Below are 20,105 nucleotides of genomic sequence, written 5' to 3' on the forward strand. Positions count from 1 at the left end.
CAGGACCTAGCAACCGAGGAACAGCACCAATAGGTCTGTTAACCACTAAGAGAATCCACTGGGCCATAGACTCCTTCGCGGGCATAAAAGCACCAGGACTGGACGGGATATTCCCAGCCATGATGCAGTTGAACAAAGAGGTTATTACCCCAGCATGCCTAAGACCGGGCTATATCCCCATCCAATGGAGAACCTCGAGAGTTGTCTTCCTCCTTAAGGCAGGAAAGTGCATCCACGTGAGTCCCAAGGATTACAGACCGATAAGCCTTACCTCCTTTATACTAAAAACACTAGAAAAGCTGTCTAATTTACACATCAGGAATGAGGTAGGGGGACTGATGTCAACAAACCAACACGCCTACACCAAAAGGAAATCAGTGGAGACCGCACTACACTCGCTAGTAGCCACCATCGAGAACGCCCTTCACAACAAAAAGTATGCTTTGCGAGCATTTGTGGATATCTCAGGAGCATTCAACAACGTGGCCACAACCGCAATAACAAGTCGCCTAGAAGCGAATAACATGCACCCTGCTATCAACGTCTGGATCAAAAACCTCCTAAGTTGTAGATGGGTGCAATCAGAGTGGGGCACTGCTTCCACGGTAAAGGGGGCACACAGAGGCACACCTCAGGGTGGAGTCCTGTCGCCACAACTGTGGAATTTGGTGGTCGACGACCTCATTAAGAGATTTGAAAGGAAGGCCCCGAAGATAACAGCCTATGCAGATGACATAAGCATACTTATTACGGGTGTATGTCCATCGACCCTCAGCTCCTTAATGGAACGTACACTCAGGGAGATACATGAGTGGGCGGAAGAGGTAGGACTCAGTATCAACGTGGACAAGACGGACCTCATCCTCTTTACCAAGAGGTACAAGGTACCGATATGGACCCCCCCCCCCCCGAAAATTGACCAAACTAGGCTGACTCCAAAAGCACAGGTGAAATACCTAGGCACAGTACTGGACAGCAAGCTGGCATGGAGACCCAATGTAGTGGAAAGGGTGAAGAAGGCCACCATTGCGCTTTATGCGCTCAACAGCACATGGGGCCTGTCACCTGCTCTAATGCAGGGGATCTACATCTCGGTGGTGCGACCAACTCTGCTGTATGGAGCCTTAGTGTGGTGGCTGGCTACTGAAAAGAAGACATACCATAAGCTTATGGAAAAGACTCAGCGACAGGCTCTGCTCTGTATTACAAGGGTGCTGAGGGCAACCCCAACAAAAGCACTCGAAACTGTACTCGGAATCGACCCCCTGGACATTCACGCTCGCCTGATTGCGGGAAAGGCAGCACAATGCCGCATAGCATCAGGAAATCTATCGCCACAAGGATACGGGCATAGTTCAATCGGCAGGGAAATGACCAGATCAACTGATTACATGACCCCCCCAAACTTGCCTTGACGTCAAAACAACCACATCTTTGGGACCTGAAGACTGGAAAATTGGAAGGGACCAAACTGAGCACCTCAATATATACACAGACGGCTCCAAGATGGACGGAGGAGTAGGAGCGGGCCTATACTGTACAGACCCTGAGATAAGGCTGTCGTATAAGCTACCAGACCAATGCAGCATATTCCAGGCAGAAGTTTTTGCCATCGGGAAAGCGGCGGAGGTCGCTCTCCTCACAGCACGAGCACACGATGCGGTCAACCTATTCGTTGACAGCCAAGCGGCGATAATATCCATGCAGTCGTCCGCGGTCAGTTCCAGAAGTGTCTTGGCGAGCAGGGAGGAATTAGACATCCTAAGTACGACAAAGACAGTGCGAATCTATTGGGTTCCCACCCACCAGGGCATCGAAGGAAACGAAGCGGCGGACGTACTAGCTAAGGAAGGCGTCGGGCTTGAGAATAGGAGAGCCGAGAACGTGCCTGTCTCCCTTAGAACGCTGCAAGGCGATCTAGAGAAGCAGGCTAGAACACAGACTGATAGCAGGTGGAGGAGTACCATCACCTGCAGAACCTCGAAGATAATGTGCAAGGAACGCAACGAGAAACTTAGCCACTACCTACTGCACCTACCACGAAAGGACTGTAGATTGCTAGTGGGAATACTTACAGGTCACTGTCTGGCTGCTGTACATGCATCAAAGCTAGGCATCACCAACAGAGACAGTTGTAGGAAATGTGATGAGCCTGGGGCTATCGAAATCCTGGAACATCTCATCTGCAACTGTCCGGCACTCTCAGGGCAAGGAGAAGATACCTGGGCGCCCCAGTGCTGGCATCACTGGAAGATGCCTTCAAAAGGATGCCACAGGAACTGCTGGCCTATGCTAAAAACACCTCGATTCTCGGGGACTTTAAAACATCGAATAACTGTAAGGGAAAGCAATCGATACACAATATCAATCATCGCTTCCTCGAGCTTCTCGGGAGGTAAAGCGATGATTTCGGCCTTGAGCTATTCACTGGCATTGAGGCTTGCTAACCCGCAAATAACGCCCCCGGAGGCCTCAACTCTGGGGAGATCTGCGTTCAGACCTTTTTCACGCGTTTCGACGATATGCACACGATATGAAGGACTACTTCAGCGGATTGTTTCGATGTAGAGCGATCCATGGCTCAAATTGAACTGAATTCACGTCCATCGGTTCACAAACGCCTTAAAAGATGCCACACCCTGTGCCCATATGATATTGCACCATTATTTATGATATTATATTCACTCTAGCTATTATGTCATCTAGTGTGTACGTACAAAGACATTGCTTTGGTTTCATTTGTATTCAGCTCCATACTCTTAAGACATCTTCTTCTCTAACATTTCAAAAGTAATGAATGTTTCACATTGATCAAATGATGCGAATGACGTTGATTCAGTGGACAAGTTTCCCATAAGCGACTGCCATTAGGACTGTGAGTAAAACTGCTTTGCTCAAGGATGTCTGAACATGTTCCATTCCTAGCATTTTACTCTCTATGTAAGTATATTGTTTATGTATGTTCCTTAAGATTAAATGCTCACTGAAGGGCCGGCTGATCAATCTTTATCTCGAAAAATTCCAATGGACACTGGGCTACAAATTACTTCCGCAACAACCTCTACTCCCCTTTGCTCTCTCCACAGAATATTGTCTTCTATTTTTTATTAAAAAAGAATAGTTCAGCAGAAGGAGAGGGGCGACCTTGGCTACTATTTGGGGGACCACTCGATATAATTAATTTCTCTAAAAACAGATTATGTTGAAAAGTGAACCAAGTATTTATTTCCATTTCAGTAATTGGCCTCTCCTACCGCCAGTTCTATCCGGGGTGCGCTGTCACCCAAAATTGATGGTAAATGTCGCCGAGTACTTAACCTACAATTTCTTTTGCTGATAAAAGCCAAAAAAAGAACCGAAAAAACAGCCCACTGGTATGCAGATAAAACATAAATAAAGATACATACATACATCTGCACGACCCCATATACATACATGCTGATGGAATACATTTGTACTATTTTTTTACATATTTTATATGCATAATCACTCCCGCGACGGTTCATACACCCCGCTATCCGGATAACTAAGGGTCAGATTGGCCTATGCGTGGCCGCGCTGAGGGCCGCCCGCGTTAACCTAACCTAACCTAACCTAAGCAAAGCCGGCTATGCTACGTGTGTGTTAGAGAGAGACAGGGCGAGAAAAAATGAAATTGTTTTCTTGATGCTGGCTATACTAATGATACGATCCAATTAAGATTCGTCAGTCTAAAAGATATCGTTCTACGATTCTGCGTTTTCAGTTTTCTCGTATCTTTAAAATTGTGGATGCCAAAGATTTTCGTCTTTTGTGGGGCCGGAAGTGGGCGGGGCGAAGTTTTGAAATATTCTTGTAATAGTGACATATCACAGAGGTCTGGAAGGATTCCAATAGTAAAAAGCCGGCGACCGAGTTAATGCCTCCACGGTTAGTGGCCGCCACCTCGACTGAGGTCATTGACTAGGGATCAGCTGCTGCTCCGCCACCCGATTTGGAGGGCTAATTATTACCTTGCTACAGAGTTTACCTCTTTCATTATTAAAGGCGTTCAAGGTAACTTACAGACGGATGTCATTTACACCGACTTTAGTAAAGCATTCGACTCTGTAAACCATTCCCTTTTTGCGCATAAACTTGATCTTCTAGGGTTCCCGCCCAACTTCCTGAGATGGATTTCTAGCTACCATTGTTCCAGGTCTCAAAGAGTCCTCTTCAAAAACTCCCTCTCTTTACCAGTAAAGGTTTCTTCGGGAGTACTACATGGCAGCCATCTAGTCCCCTTATTCTTCACACTCTTTTTTAAGAGTCAAGCTTAAGTTTTTTGAACACATTTCTACCATGGTAAATAAGGCCATTCGATATTTCTTCCGATCTTAGAATACGGCTCCTGTATATGGTTCCCACAGTACAAAGTACTAGACAAGGACAAAGTACAGAAAAACTTTTTACTCTTTCCTCTGCGGGGCCTTAACTGGGATGCGGATGTAAGACTGCCGTCTTACTCTAGTAGACTACTATTAGTAAACCTCCCATTCTTAGTTAACCGTAGGAAAATGCTTGGTGTGATTTTTGTGCACAACATGATCAGGGGTGACATAGACAGGCCGCATAAACTTCACGATTCCTATTAGACTCACTAGAAATGTTATACCGTTGTTCCTTCCACTTTGTAGATCGAATTATTCCTAGCATGAACTGTTTAGGGACTTATGCTCGAATTATAATTCCCTCTACCATATTATATCACCCACTATTTCTCTTCCTCTTATTAAGTTACTAATCCTCCCACACCTTTCTAGTGTTTTGTAATTGTAGTGGTATTTTTAGTTGTATTTTGAATGCATGCTTAGTTTCTTAGCAAGTGTAGTGCTAATTTTCCTCGAATATTAGTCCTACAACTATCTTTCCTGCATGTTCGCGTTTGGTTCGGCTACGCACCTCGCGTAATGCGGCAGCGCCCCTCGGTCGGTTGGGCGGGAGGGGTGCTGCGTTTTGCCTGGGATCCGCGCGTAACAGCCTTCTGCTGGTGGCACACGGGCCACATGACAGTGCAGTAATTGCATCGCCTCTTGTAAGATGCAGTCATTGCATGTCAACGTCCATAAAAAATTTCGAGCGTGAGAATCCTGCACGTGGCCAATGGGATTGCTATGTCCCCTCTCCGATTGTAGAGGTAGTACGTTGCCTGGCCAGTTTGTCGGCAACATCGTTCTTATCGATGTCCCTGTTCTAATATTTAATGATTGTAATTTGACCATGCTTAAAATATATAGAAAAAACCATTAATGGGGCATCATTTTGGGCTATTTAAATAGGACATGCGCTTAATTTAATCGAAGCCTTTGATACTTGGACAAATATATTTAATTGATAGGACTTATTTTGTTAAAAAAGACTATTTAATTTAAACAAATGGTTTGATTCAAAGCTTTAACCAAGGTGGAAAGATGAAAAATTGAACCATACACGGGAGCCAGCAGGGTAAAGTTAAATTTGTAAGTAATGAATCAAAATATGAAAAAACATAAAAGACCGCACAAAAAGTGTACTTTATAATGCGTAAAGGCGATTTACAGTCATGGAAAAAATAATAGAAACGGAAATTTTTGTGGTACTTTTAAAAACTTTCTTTAGACAATAATTATATCCGATACTCAGAATGAGTATAGAATTATATTAGATTTGTGGTGAAAATGGATGAGTGTAGTAACGTCCAGAAGGAAGCGTTTCCGACCCCATGATGTATATGTACATATATATATACTTGAGCAGCATGAATAGCCGAGTCGATTGAGCCATGTCTGTCCGTCCGTCAGTCCCTATGAGCGCCTAGGGCTCTATTAGACTATTAGAGCTATACCAACCAAATTTTGTATCCCCACTTCTGTTGGAAATTTCGAAAATATTTTTTTAAACGGCGCAAAGTTGTGACCACGTTTCTTCTTCCGTACTCTATTAAACTTACCTTAAACTATTCTTATACTAAAAAGGCAGGATTTATTGAGCGCCTGCAGGCGTCATTAGATAGTTTTCGAAGAGGTTTCGCCTCCCATGAAATCTCCTCTCTAAGTGTGACTCAGTGTAGTCTAGGTTATCCGCGTAAGGTTCCGGGATTGAACTGGATTCGGTATGGCGAAAGAAGATATAGTTTTCACGTATCTATGGTCCACGTAGCTCTTCTATCCAGATCTATGCTCTTCAGGGACTGCAGGATACTATGTAACTCTGTGCCTTGTAAAAGGCAAGGGTTAGGTTCAGGGCTTCTTCGCGGTGTTATAGTTTTTAATGATAAACGTGGGATCCTCCAAGTTTAATAAGACCATCTGAGTCAGTAGAAAATTTAAAACTTATTTTTGTCGAGCCCTGCAATTAAGACGGTTTACTTGGCTTCTCAGTCTGTGATGTTGTTCGTGACTCATGTATGTTGAATAGATCCTTAGTGAGCTCTCCTGGCCTTCGATGTTCACTGATGTTTGGTTTTCATTGCTGAAATTTGGGAGCATAAGTAAGCGCAAGAATGCAAGTACGTGTTTTACCTGTGGTGGCATCTACGTGTGGGCTACAGTCTTGAGTTCTCAGACCGGAGACCAGGGATCCTGGTTTTCTTTACAGGTGTGCCAGTGCCATAACTGAGATTTCCCTCTACCATTGTCTTATCGGCATCGATCAATCTCCGAAACCTGACTATGTCGCTTTTGTCAGACACGTAGCCGTCCAGGATATCGTCTGCCACCACTGATGCTACGACCGATATGGTGGACGATTGATTTCCACCTTCGAGGCGGGATAGGGGAATAGGGGTGAAACCTATTGAAACCAGATACCTATTGTTACCTTTTTCTAGCCATAGCCCGTCTATCCGATAACATCTAACGACTTTTCGTTTATGACGAGGATCAACTGGTGCCTCTCTTCGGAATCTTCTCCGGCTCCGCAGGCTTTGCCAAAACGCATCCTCTAGGTCTCGCTTTGCTGGGAACATCTTCCCATTTTACGACCTTTAATTAGGCTCGGGGTAGATTTCCGGGGGTAGCGCAGCCAACGACTTCGTGTAGAGGGCCGCCGTACGAGCTTCTTGGCATGTGATGACTTTCACTCTGCCTTACTGCCACTGGGCGTCCCCAAATTTAGGCGGTGCCCGCGCTCTCCTCCAGCTCCTGCAGAAAGCTGTCCTTGAGCTCGTTCTCCGACTAGTGCAATTTGTCGCGAGGGAGCCGACCGTCAGTGCCGTCCCTAGGTTAGGTTAGGTTTAGGCGGTAGCCTGAGTAGGAGCGATGAAACCCCCCAAGCTCACTTGGACCTGTAACAACGTCCGTTGTGATGCCGCATGGGCGTGTGCCCCTTCTCAATGCCTAAAACCGTGGAGAGCAAACTGTTGCAAATTAAGAGCAGTCCCATCCGGCGGCTTGGATAAATTTAGACAAGGTCTCAGGTTTGATTTCGAAAAGGTCCGAAATGTCTGTGAGAAAAGGGGCCCCGAGAAACCGAAGACGGCGATTTCCATGGACCGAGCAATGACAGAAGAAGTGGGAGATCGATTCCTCCTCTTCCTCGTCGCGACAACTCCTTCAGAAGTCATTGTGAGGGATTGACAGCCTAACGGCGTGAGGCCTATCTGCCAGTGTCCCGTGATTGCTTGGATAACTGCAGAGCATTGTACTCTACTGAGCCTATATAGCTCCGCCCAGCGTTTTTTAGATCGATGAGGCCATATCGATCTCGAGACTTTACAGGAGATGGTTTGCTGCCATCTCCCGTTCGCCTTTTGCTCGAATATTTCGTGCGTAAGAAGCCTACACGTAGCCAAAAGCACCGCTACCTACTCCCTCTCTGATAAGAGAGGAATTGTAGTGCCCTGCCTGGCTAGCTCGTCGGTGGCATCATTCCCCACGATGTCCCTATGTCCGGGGACCCATGTAAGGAAGATAGCTAGCTGCTCTGCGATCTCTTGCAGAGACCTGCGGCAGTCGCTTACAGTCGTTGAATTTGATGATAGTGAGCCTAGCCCTTTGACAGCTGCTTGGCTGTCCGAGAAAATGCTCACCACGTGAGTATCTAGGGATAGTTTAGAGGCGATACAGATGGCCTCTTGATTGCCTCAACCTTCGCTTGGAACAAACTACAGTGATCCGGGAGCCTGAAGCAATGACTGATGTTTTGCTCGTTGCAGTAGACTCCGCCACCCACGCGGCCGTCTAACTTTGAGCCATCAGTGTAAAAGTGGACCGCGTTTGCGGGTGCTGGTTCCCCATCTCCCACACCTCCCTAGGTGTGATTGATACCTGTGAAGGCGACGAGAGGTGGTCCCTAGGGGTACAATAATCTGTCCTCTTTGGTGATTGCGGTAGTCTTGTCAGGATTCCCAGAGTGACCAAATGCGGATACTTTCCATAGTTTGGCTTCCCTCATTCTGAGGGCGGAAAGTGTTGCAACCTTCTTTCCCATGAGGTCTACGGGAAGAAGGTCCAGCATAGTATCGAGGGCGGCTTCACTTAAGGTAGTGCCAGTTATGCATAGCTCTTCCATGCGTTGAACTCTGCTGAGTTTATTGAGGCATGTTCTTTTGTCTAAGGCTGGCCACCATACCAGCACCTCATATAATTGGTCGTATGATGGCGGTGTAAAGCCACCGAACTATATAGGGGTAATTCACCATTTTAGTCCGATGGTTTTCTACAAGTATAGAGGGCCACTGTGGCCTTCTTTACTCTATCCTCTATGCTCAATTTCCAATCGAGCTTTCTATCGAGGATTAGGCCAAGATACTTGGCGTTGTTGCTGAAGACTAGCGTTTCCCCACATAGTCTTGGGGGAATCAGTGCCGGAACTTTGTACTTCCTAGTGAAAAGCACCAGTTCCGTTTTAGACGGGTTGACGCCTAACCCGCATTTGTCTGCCCATTTCGACATTTTCGTGAGAGTACTTGTCATGCACTCACACAACGTCTGCGGAAATTTACCGCAGAATGCCATGGCAACATCGTCCGCATACTCCACCACGCGGCAGCCACCCCCCTCTATCTATGGCAGTTCACTGCCACGTTCCATAGGAGGGGCGAGAGGACTCCGCCCTGCGGTGTGCCTCTGCTGACAAATCTGATGCACGTTGACGTCTCCAGTGATGCCTCAACCGTCCTGCATTGCAGCATCTGATCGATCAGGCTCACCGTCCGAGAGTCAACCCCCAGGTCCGTCAATGCACCCGTGATGGCGGTCGGGAGGATGTTATTAAAGGCGCCTTCTATGTCAAGGAAGGCTACTAGGGTGTACTCCTTACAGTTAGAGACGCTTCTATGATCGATGTGATCGTGTGTAGGGCCGTTTCGGTGGATCTTCCCTTCCGATAGGCATGCTGGAAGTCTGAGATTAGGCGGAATATTCACCGTGAGATGCATCCACAGAAGCCGTTCCATTGTCTTCAGAAGGAAAGACGATAGACTTATGGGTCTGAAATCTTTGGGGGCAGTACGCGAGGGCTTGCCTGCCTTAGGAATGAAGACGTCTTTGGTATGAAGCCAGGCTTCCGGGATATATCCATGGGAGAAGATTCCCTCGTATATCCTTTTGAGCCAATTAGTGGCTTTTTGTCCAACTTGAATCAGTTGGGCAGGGATAGTTGGGAGAGGGAGAGTTGGGCCATCTGGCCCCGCAGTCTTGTATGGCTTGAAGCTTTTGATTGCCCAGGAAATGTTCTGCTGGCTTAGCAGGTTCTTAATATCACTTGAGGCCACGGAAGTAGTGTGGTCTGTTTTCATCGCAGCCGGGGAAGTGGGTGTTGAGGAGAAGATGTAGCGACTCATTGCTGGACGTTGTCCACGATTGGTCGGCATTCTTCAGGTAGCCCAGAGTGGGTATAGTCTTCGAGAGAACTTTGCGCAAGCGCAAGGCTTCTGAGCTATTCTCGATTTCGCTACAGAACTTACGCCATGAGGCACGTTTGGCTTTCCTAAGTTCTTTATTATAAGTTGACAGACTGACCTTTTATTCGGCCCAGATCCGCTCAACGTTCTCAGCCTTAGCTGTGTTAAAGAGTCTCAGGGAGGCTTTCCGTAGTTCCCCCAGTTTAGGAGTCCACCATTCAGGTTTCTTCCGGCCTCTGGTCTTGCCAGAGGGGCAGGATTTATCGACCGCCTTATTGCAGGCGTCGGTAAAGATCTTAAGAAGACGAGTCGTGGCCTCCGTGAAGAACTCCTCCTCAGATGGGGGCTCAGGGAGAACACGACAGAGGTAATCAGAGTACCGAGTCCAGTTTGTCCGCCTGATGTTCCGGAATCGGACTGGCTTCGGTACTGAGAAGGAGAAGACAGTTTCCACGTACCTGTGGTCCGAGAAGGAGTGCTCTTCCAGGACCCTCCAGGATACAATGTTACGCTGTATCTCATGAGAGGCAAGCGTGAGGTCCAGGACCTCCTTGCGGTTTTTAATGATAAAGGTGGGATCACTACCCCGGTTTAATAAGACCATCTGAGTGGTCAGTAAGTAACTGAAAAGGTACTCACCCCTTTCGTTTGTGTCAGTGCTTCCCCACTGACAGTGATGTGCATTGGCATAGCACCCCACAATTAGGCCGATGTCCTTGGCCGAGCAGTCTGCGATTAAAGCCCGGAGAGGCGCGTGTGGAGGGGGGTCTGGTTGTTCAGAGCCTCCTGGCCTTCGAGGCTCACTGCGGTGTGGTCTTCATTGCTGAAATTTGGGAGCAAAAATAAGTGCAACCTGCGGTTTCAGCTACATATAGCTTGTAGTCAGAAGTCCTCAGACCGGAGACCCTGTTTCCGAGGATCCAGGGCTCCTGAATGAGGACTATGTCGGCTCCACCCTTGGCCAGGTGGAGCAGTAGAGCAGCGCATGCTGCCTAACAATGGTGGAGGTTTATCTGCAGGAGCGTCAACGACATTCCTGAGGCTCGCCTCCACCATTGTTGCTTCTAGATCGCTGTCAGGGGACTCCGGCTCCTCCCCGACAACGATGTGAGTGAGACCTCTGGCTAGGTCGCTCTCGTCGAACGCGTAGTCGTCCAAGATGTCGTCCGACATCATGGACGCCGCATCCGACGCCGGGTTGTCTTCCTCGCACGAGGCCCCCTCTTTCAGGATCTCCGGCAGCTCCGGGTCTGGCTCGACCTCCGCTTGCCTGCCCTTGCGATCGGACTTGTAAGTGGATATGGTGACCTTCTTGTAGCCATAATCCACTACACCGTCCGACTTTGCGAGGAGATCAATGGATTCCTCATTTAGGACGAGGATGATCTGGCGCCTCTGGCCTTGGATATCCTCCACCTTTGCCACCTTCCAATCGGCTGTAGGAAGGTGGGGGTTGCAGACCTGCAGTAACCTGAGGATCTTCTCAGGCTCTGCAGGCTTAGCCGAGACCCACGCTCTGGCTCTCGGGCGACTAGGGACATCTTCCCACTTCACGGCCTCCAGTTTCGCCCCTGGATAGACCTCTTTGAGGGCCGCCACCGCCTTCATGTAGAGGGCCGCAGAGCGAGCGTCTTGGCAGGCGATGGCTTTCACCTTGCCATGATGCCACCCTGCGTCCTCACACTTTGGCGGTGGTCCGCCGTTCTCCTCCAGTTCCAGTAGGAACCGGTCCTGGATCTCGTTCTCCACCAGGTGCCACTTATCGCGAGGGACATGGCCGTCCTCGGCGCCCCTGTCTAGGACACCGATCAGGGTCCTGCCCCTCGCCACCTCAGCGAACGACCGGTTCGTGAGGTGGGTCTTCACCCGCTGGCTTGCTGGGCTTGGCCTGGCTGATTTGCGGGGTTCTCCGCTGAGCGTTGCCGCTTGTTGGGGGCCTTGGCTGCGCCCTTTCCGGCTTTGGCTGGCTGGAACAGAGGAAGGATTGAGGAGGCCCACAGCCTCTGCTCCTTTCCGTCGGCTGACGCCCTGAAGTTCGGGTCTTCGTTGGGCAGGATGAAAGCCGCTCGTCTCCTGTCTTGGTACGACGGCTATCCTCCCCGTGGTGCAGAGACGCTGCCCGCCGGAGCTCCCATGGGTCCTTCGGTCCCGGTGCGCTTACCAGCCGCGATTACGTTCTGCTTGGCAGCCACCCCGGTATCCGCTTCGCCCTTGGAGCCACCCGACTTGGAAGGACCCGATTGGCTTTTCGGGCCTCCCCTCCGCGGCGGCTGCTGCCTGAAGACGGTGGACCGACTCAGTCTCTTTCCCCGTCTTCTTTGGACCCGGTTTCCCAGGCACTGGTGCAGATGGATTGGCTTGTCCCTCCGGTACTTTAAGAGGAGTACCGAGCTCCTTTGCGGTTTTGTTGGTTTTTATATTTTGAGTGTTTGACATAGTAGTTCCCACGAGTAGGCGGGAAGGGGATGGTCACCCGAGGCATAGCCCGCTTGTCCCGGGAAGACTGATTTAAACTGGAGGTCGGCAGGTATGCAGAGTCCGCATATTAGCGACCGGGCACCCCCCCGGCCATGCATCCCTCGGCATATAACAGTGTCACCTTGGATTGGGGTAATTTCACTGTGAGTTTTCTTCTCTCCGCCCGACTACCATTTGCCAGCATCCTAGCAGAGACATGACCGTGCTAGGACCTGTTTCCAGCCGCCCTCACGGGGAGAGTATAGTCGCACTTCCACCGGTGTGCACAGTTACGGCGGGTGACGGTTCGCTCGCAACCCTCTGTGTCCTAGGGGGGGGGGTGTGTGACGCAGACCGCACCGGGTATTACCAACCGGAGCGGCTGAGCCTCAGTTCCGAGTTCACAGTTGTGCGAGCCGACCCGTCATCCGTTTGTCCCCCTGTAGCACCCGATGGCTGACGGCCTAATAAAAATGAGTTACAAGACATACAATTTTGAGAAAAGTATTTTTTGAGCCAATATACTAAATATTAGTATTTAAATATATATTAGTTTCCTCCAAGTCCTTGTAAATTAAATTACACATAAAAAGAAGAATACATAATAATTGACGTTATTAAATTTTTTTTAAAGTCTATTTATAAAAAACGGAATTTTCTTTATATGGCCTCTATACTTCGATTTTTGTTGTTTAACTAGCCGGCCCTGCCTCGTTTTGCTGTGGCGCTCATTGTAATTGCACGGATAAGAAATGTAGACAACTCAGTTGATTGTTTCTTGATGGAGAATATAAAGAGTTTTGACCTGATCTCCGACTATGGCAATGGATTCTCCGCTAATACGGCTACTACGGCTAGTATTAAAAAAAAAAAATAAAAAGTACATTTTTTCGGGAGTGTTTTCGTATAAACCTTCTCCTGGAAAATTTAAACAGCTGAAAACCAAATGAGACAAATCGGCTCAGCCATTCTCAATTTATGAGATCCCGTAAATTTTTTTACTCCATTTATATATACATACCGATTTATTAGTATGGGTAATTATGTAACGAATTACATTTAATACAACGTATTGGTACAATAAATTATGATAAAATGCGCTGAACCGGACCGACTGTAAAAAAATTGTTAAAAAATATTTTTCTCTATACTACATATGCAGACACCAGAAGACCTGATCAAACTTTCCTCTGTACCAGATGAAAAAAACCAACATATTCAGGCAGGCTCCGTTTTTCATTTACTTTTGCGGATTACGTTTTCAGCCAAAACGTTTCGTTTTCGTTTTAAGGTTCCATTTTTCACATATTTTTTTTATCGATATGTTTCTTTTTTCATCGTTTCTGGCAAACAAAAACAGCTGACCTGGCTGCTTTGTAAAAATACAGCGTGATTAAAATGCCTTTTATTTTTTCAATTGCTTGTTTTGAAGCAAAACGATTGCAGAAATTACGTGATCTAAGAAGATCTAGACATCTTAGATGCAACACTTGTGTATTTAACATGTCTGACGAACTGTGAGTAACAGCATGCGTATTGAAAATTAAATTGCTAATGGTAAAGCTTTCAGATTTCTGAAGTCATTTCGGATCGACAAAAAAACATTCAAAATGATTTTGGAGAAAGTTCAACCCCATTTAGGTGTTACCAGGAAGTTATCTCCCTCTACGCAATTGGCTTCAGTAATGCGATATCTCGCCACTGGCTGCTACCAGTGGGCAGTTGCCAAAGACCACCATATAAACATTGGACGCAGTACATCTGGAAAGATTCTTCACAAACTTATTCCGTTGATGGACACGCTGTTATGTGTTGAGTTCATTTCGTTGCAGATGAATAATCATCAATTGCAACAATCATATGAATATTTCTATCGGAACTTTAAATTGCCTCGAATTGGTGCCTGTGTGGATGGAACTCACATCAGAATACTAAAGCCTGTACAAAACCACTCCGTGTTCTATAATAGGAAAGGATTTTATAGCATGAATGCCATGGTGGTGTGTAACTACAACATGGAGATAATTGCTATTGATGCCACGCACCCTGGTTCCTGCCATGACTCCTTCATTTGGAATCACTCCCCTGTTAGGGAATATTTATCCACGACCATTAATGGGTTTGTTTTGGCTGATTCGGGCTACGCTCTAGAGAGTTTTGTTCTGACTCCTTATAGGAGCGCGGAGATAGCCACCTATCAGCACAGATTCAACATAAAGCATACTGGAGCACGAAATATTATAGAACGCACCATTGGAGTCCTTAAAAGCCGTTTCCGTTGCTTGCAACGCACTTTAAATTACCCACCAATATTTTGTTGCCAAATTATAAATGTATGCTGTGCCCTGCACAATATTTGTAGAAGACGTAATGTCTTAATCGAGGAGGATGTTCGATTTGACCACCCTCTAGACACTGAAAATGAATTCGACGACACTGAAAATAATGGATCATCTATACGCGATGAAATAGCTCAGGCCATTCCTTATTGAAATGCAAAATTTGTCATGTTTTCTTCTTTGTGTCATTCGATTTTATAACTAATAAAGCTAACTTTCACAAAAAAACTAATAGGAAACTAATTATTTCTCCAATTTGTCCAACATTTGGCTAAATTTATCTACAAGCGCCTTTTGGACCTCGAGCTTCTCCTTCTCTAACGATTCCATTCGTTCGAAATGTTCCGACATTTTTTTGGAAATTGCCGACATTTCATTCAGCTGAGCAGCGCAGAGATCGTTCAGGTCCATGGTCTGCGCTGGTCTAGTTCGACGGCGCTTCGGCATGGGCTCCTCCTTCTCTAAGGGTTCGACCTTCTCTGAGGGTTCCTCCTCAATGGGGTCTTCAATCGCGCACTTAACCCCAGTGTCGGCCTCCTTGGTCGTATGGGGGGAAGTCCATACAATGGCCCACCTACTCCTTCCACCATTTCGTAGAGGCCACATAGCTTGGCCACTTCCTCCTCCAATTCCCCAAGCGATTGCTGAGCGAAGGGCCCTCCACCTGTAGCTCGAGTTTCGGATTTGTTTTTTGCCATCTTCTTGCGGATGTTTGTTTTCCAATCTGCCCAAACCTGAAATTGTAGAATTGAATATAGTAGTGTGCTACCTTTTGTTGTGCAACACATACCTTTTTCCAACCCAATGCGTCCTTGATTGGCGGCCCAACAGCATTGAGAGCGCCGCAAAGCTCTGCCCACTTGGCATCGACAACAACTCGGTCGCCTTTCACAAATCCTTTTGCCAAGTACGGGTTGTCTTTCATAAAACCCACCAGGATTTCATCTTGAAGTGATGATTTATGCTTTACCCTGGATATAAAGAACAAAGCGGTAATTTTGAAATAAAAAATGAATTTGCTGCACTTACATTTTGAAGTCCAAATTAAATTGGGCGGGAAACAGCTGTGCTCACCCAGATGTTCTGTTAAGCGCATGCTACAAGCACAGTCTGAGCTGTTACATGCACATTTGTGCTGTTATACGCAAAAATTTATTACTTGCCAACGTTCCGATAACCAAATCGGAATGCGTCAGCTGCTTACACCAAAACGAAATTTGTTGTTGCTGTGGCCAATTTTTTCCGAGCCAAATTTTAGTTTGGGTTAAAATAAAATTATTTATAAAGAAAGCACAAGAGAGCCCCAATTTATGTGATTTCAAAAGTAAATCGGAAAGCTTTTGTGAATGTGAAAAACGGAGCCTGGCTGATTGGCAGTATTGGCTGTTGTAAGGAAGTTCTCAGGCCGAGGTAAAGCTTGTCAGTCTGTCCAGGGCCCGGTCCTTCCCCACAGCAAAATTTGTTGTGTGAGGACCTAAGGGGAGAGCCGCTTGTGGCGAAAGCGCGCCCGTGGGGTGGATCGTGGGATGGTCGGGCCTGGCCCGGCCACGAGGCGTGGGTGAAGCCGTGCTTGGGAGCTGCAGAGACGTGCGTTGGGGGTCATGTGTGGCGGGAGACGGGGTTTGGGTCAGGGATCGGAAAGGTGTGGGAGAGGGGAGCCCAGCCTAGCAGATGCCGCATGATCCACGACTCACATCTGCGTCGCCGGGTCCCCCGGTCGAGGGTGTAGGAGAGGGAACCCAGCTTTGCGAATGCCGCGTGAATCCACGACTCACATCCAGCATCGCCGGGTCCCCAGGGGAGAAAGGTATAGGAGAGGGAAAACCCAGCTTGGTGAATGCCGCATGAATCCACGACTCACATCCACTTCGCCGGGCCTCCCGGGAAAAGGGAAGAGAAGGGGAGGGGGGTGAGTGACTCCTACGGGCGAATGTTCTGAGACAGGTGGGTTGAGGTTGGTGTCTTTATTGTTTTCGGATCATTTCCCTACTTAAAATCCCGCGCTTGCAGCGGGGAAATAAACGCCAAAAAATTATCATAAACAACACGTGGGCATAATATCTAAACTGCGGGAATGTTCTGCTTATACCTGCCTACTGCACCGATCTATCCCCCCCAGAGCTCACATACGTGAGGTGGCTCACCCTTGTGTCCCTTCTTTGGGTTCTGTTCTCCCACGGCGGGTCCTCGTCACTTCGGGGGCTTCCTTTGCACACCGCGTGGGTGCGGTCACAGCTGGTTTTTCACCGCGTGCGGGCGAACACAGCTTATTGCGTACACGGCGCGGTCACGGCTAGTTTTTCACATTTATTTTGGCTTCCGCCGCACAACCGGTCTGGCTCAGCCCTCGGAGATCACTCTCGAGCTTGGCTCGCGCTGGACCGTGCCAGGCCTCGGCTTTTCTTTTTCGTAGCTTCTTTGCCGCTTCGCTGCTGCGCCGCCTTCGGCTGCCGGCCTCGGCTGCGTGGGTGTATGGCTGCGTGTGTGTATTGCCTGCTTCGCCGTCGGCTCTTTTCCTCGGCTGCGTGGGCGTAAGACCGATCGGCGGCTTCTCTGCCGCTTCGCTCCCTTTCATGTTGTCTCTCTTCGCCTTCGTATAGCCGTGGTGTGCGTCTCTCTTCGCTGCGTGGCCGTAGTGTGCGTCTCTCTTCGCTGCGTGGCCGTAGTGTGCGTCTCTCTTACGTGTTGGTTCTCTTAGTTCTAATAAGTAAAAAGGCCTACTGTTTTGGGGTTTCTTAGCCTATTTCTTACTTTAATGGGTGAAAATAAGGATTCATTGTTGTTTGTCTTGGTAATACTAATAATAATAGAAGTAATAAAATCGGATAATAGTGATAATGAACTGAGATAATAATGAAATTAGATAACAAGCCGTCGGGGCGGTCCCTTCAGGGGATGGTGTCGTGGTCAGTGTTGTGGAGGCTTATGCCTTCACACTCCCTTCCTACTTCGGGTTGGGGCGCGGTGAAATGCGCACCAAATTTCCGCTGATGCATACGCGGAAGCGTTGGCCGTCGTGGTGTTCTAGGCTGCGGATCCGGCTGCGCCCGTGACGCGCCGCATTTGCCTGAGCGCTGGCGCCTTCCAGCAGGCTTTGCGGGATGCGGCGGTCAGGCGTGCTTACCCGCCAGGCGACTGGGGCGATTGGCCATTCCTTCTCCTCCTGCAGCGCGTTTAGCTCGGGCATCTCCTCGAATGCTGTGAGCAGTCCGCCGGCCTCTGCCTCTTCCAAGCCCAATGACAGGTCGCTGTCCTCCTTTGGTTGGCTCGGGTTTCCTGGTTCGGTCTCTCGGGCCATGCAGCTCGTCGGTTCCGGGTTCGGGGCGTTGTGGTCGGTGGGAACTGGCGATAGCCACTTCATTGGTGCGTGGTCCAGCGGCTGCCAATCGGGATTCTCCTTCTTTCCGGGGCTGCCGCCTCCTTCTGCGCGTCCCACTCCTGCAGTCTGGCGTGCCACCCGTCGTCCCAGTTGGTGTCCGGGATCGGGCCGTTTGGGTTCTCCTGCCCTCCCAGGATCCAGGTTACCTCCTCGTCTCCGTCATCCCTGGGTATCGGGGACACGGGTCCGTCCCCCAGGCCGAGTTCCTGGAGCAGTTGTGGCAGCTCATTGCCGGTTACGTGTCTGGGTGGCTCGTGTTCATCCTGAAGGCCGAGGTTCCGGAGCCGTCGGGGCAGCGCATCGCCCAGCCTGCCGTCGCTGATCCGTAGCGGAGTGGTGTCGTCCTCTCCTAGGAGCTGTACCTCGTCGTCGCTTGTTGTGTCGTTGTCCGACGCGGGGATGATCTCCCTCTCGGGCCTGGGTGGGGTGATGGGCCGTGGATAGGCGAGCAGTAGTTGCAGGGTCCTGTCGGCGTCCTTCCAGGTGGTCCAAGGTGCCACGTCAACCGCGATGTTGGCTGGAGTGTTCTTCTGGCAGTTGGCCGGCCCATCTTCGTCCTCGCTCACGTCCGAGTATGAGCCCGTCGTGGCCCGCTCGGCCTCCAGTTGGCGGTTTAGCTCCCGGACGGAGTGCTTGACCCATGGGCGGCCATGGGCGGCTTTTCCGAAGCGTCGGTCGTGCAAGAACTCTCCATCGGTGCTTGCCTGGCAGGTCGGCTCCCAGTGCTTGTCGGCCTCCATCGTCGGGCTGGTGAACCCTTCGTCGGAGCTGCTGTCGTAGTTCGGCCGTGGGGTCAGCGGTTCTCCCATGAGGTACAGGTAATAGGGCGGTGGTGGTGGGGACCGCAGCCGCAGTTTGTGCGCGACTGGGGAGCTGCTCTGGGGTCCAGGTTGACGTGTCCTGGCTCGACGCGTCTTCGAGTCGCGCGTGGGGTGACGGCGGTGCCTGTTCCTTGGCCTGGATGCTTGCGGCGGCGTGGGCGTCTTGGTGGCTCCTGCTGGGCCCGGCCTGCTCGGACCTCCTCGTCTGAGTCCGATGGCCGCATCGCCTCCACTGTGATGATCCCAGACAGGTTGTTTTGTGACGTGTTCGGATGGACGACGTCGTTGAGCCATGCCCAGGTCATGGTTGTCGCCCGGCGGGGCGACGGTGGGCCTTCGGGGCGGGCCCGACGTCGCGATGGCCTCGGTGGCCTGGGTGGTCGTGGTAAGGCTCCTGTTGATGGTCCATGCTGCGTGGTGTTGCCCGGTTCTGCTTGCGGGGTCGGAGAATGGTGTCTTGCTTGTGGTTGGCTGGTCGTGGACCGTGGTTGCCTTGAGCTGGGCGGCGACGCACCCCTAGGATGCCCCTCCGTGCTATCCTCTGCCTCTAGAGGCTGTGCGTCGCTCGTCCTTGGGTTGTCCATGTCGGATCTGGTGGGGGGAAGAAACCTTGTTTGGTTAGAACCTGACCTGTGCCACTGATGTGTCCTGTGCCCTGGGTTTCCCAGATCGGTGCATTTTCTAGTTTCTGGCTATTTCTTACTCTAATCCCTTAAGGGGAGTTAAGCTATCTTACTGCGTGTGTACGCGGTTGTCCCTTGCGGGGCGAGGACATTACGGCAGCGCACTACCATAAGTGGCCCTCATGAACTCGCGGTTTTCCTGGTGCTGGGGTCGTCGTCATCGTTGTCTTCGTTGTCTTCGCTGGTGAGTGTGTGCTCGTTGTCGTGGTAGGCCTTGAGGTCGGCTAGTCCGGCCGTTTGTCGTTGTCTTCCCGGATGCTTCTGGAGTCGTGCTATGGTGGGAGAAATAAATTTAATTACTTTGTAAGGCCCCTCATATTTGGGAGCCAGTTTGGCAGCGAAGTTGTCCGCCGCTTTGGACAGGTGATGTTGGCGTAGCATCACGAGCGTCCCGATCGTGGGTCTCCATTCGCGTCGACGTAGGTTGTAGGTCCTGCTCTGCGTCTGTGATGCCTGCTGGGTATTTTCTTGTACGATGGCGAAGATTTCCTTGAGTCGCTTGGCCTTGTTGGTTGGGGTCTCTGTCACTTCGCCTAGTCCTGGGGTCGTCTCTTCGTACAAGGCTCCAGGCAACCGAGGTTCCCG

General features: G+C 49.6%; 1 protein-coding gene across 1 annotated transcript; it reads right to left on the minus strand.

Annotated features, from left to right (window-relative positions):
* Positions 1-14,880: 14,880 nt before the first annotated feature.
* Positions 14,881-15,723, minus strand: LOC113566222. Its single transcript, XM_026990941.1, has 4 exons — positions 15,667-15,723; positions 15,428-15,608; positions 15,216-15,371; positions 14,881-15,153 (listed from the first exon to the last, which is right to left on the minus strand). Coding segments are annotated over exons 1-4 (612 nt in total). The 5' UTR covers positions 15,669-15,723.
* Between the last annotated feature and the right edge of the window lie 4,382 nt (positions 15,724-20,105).

This window comes from Drosophila persimilis, unplaced genomic scaffold, assembly GCF_003286085.1.
Source record: "Drosophila persimilis strain 14011-0111.01,24,50 unplaced genomic scaffold, DperRS2 tig00000631-arrow-arrow-pilon, whole genome shotgun sequence".
Lineage (NCBI taxonomy): Eukaryota > Metazoa > Arthropoda > Insecta > Diptera > Drosophilidae > Drosophila > Drosophila persimilis.

Excerpts from the sequence above, each read along its gene's own strand:
- LOC113566222 (XM_026990941.1), bottom strand. Across the intron at positions 15,372-15,427 it reads ACGCATTGGGTTGGAAAAAG|GTTTGGGCAGATTGGAAAAC; the intron begins GTATGTGTTGCA and ends CTACAATTTCAG. Across the intron at positions 15,154-15,215 it reads TCTACGAAATGGTGGAAGGA|TGCGCGATTGAAGACCCCAT; the intron begins GTAGGTGGGCCA and ends ACTGGGGTTAAG.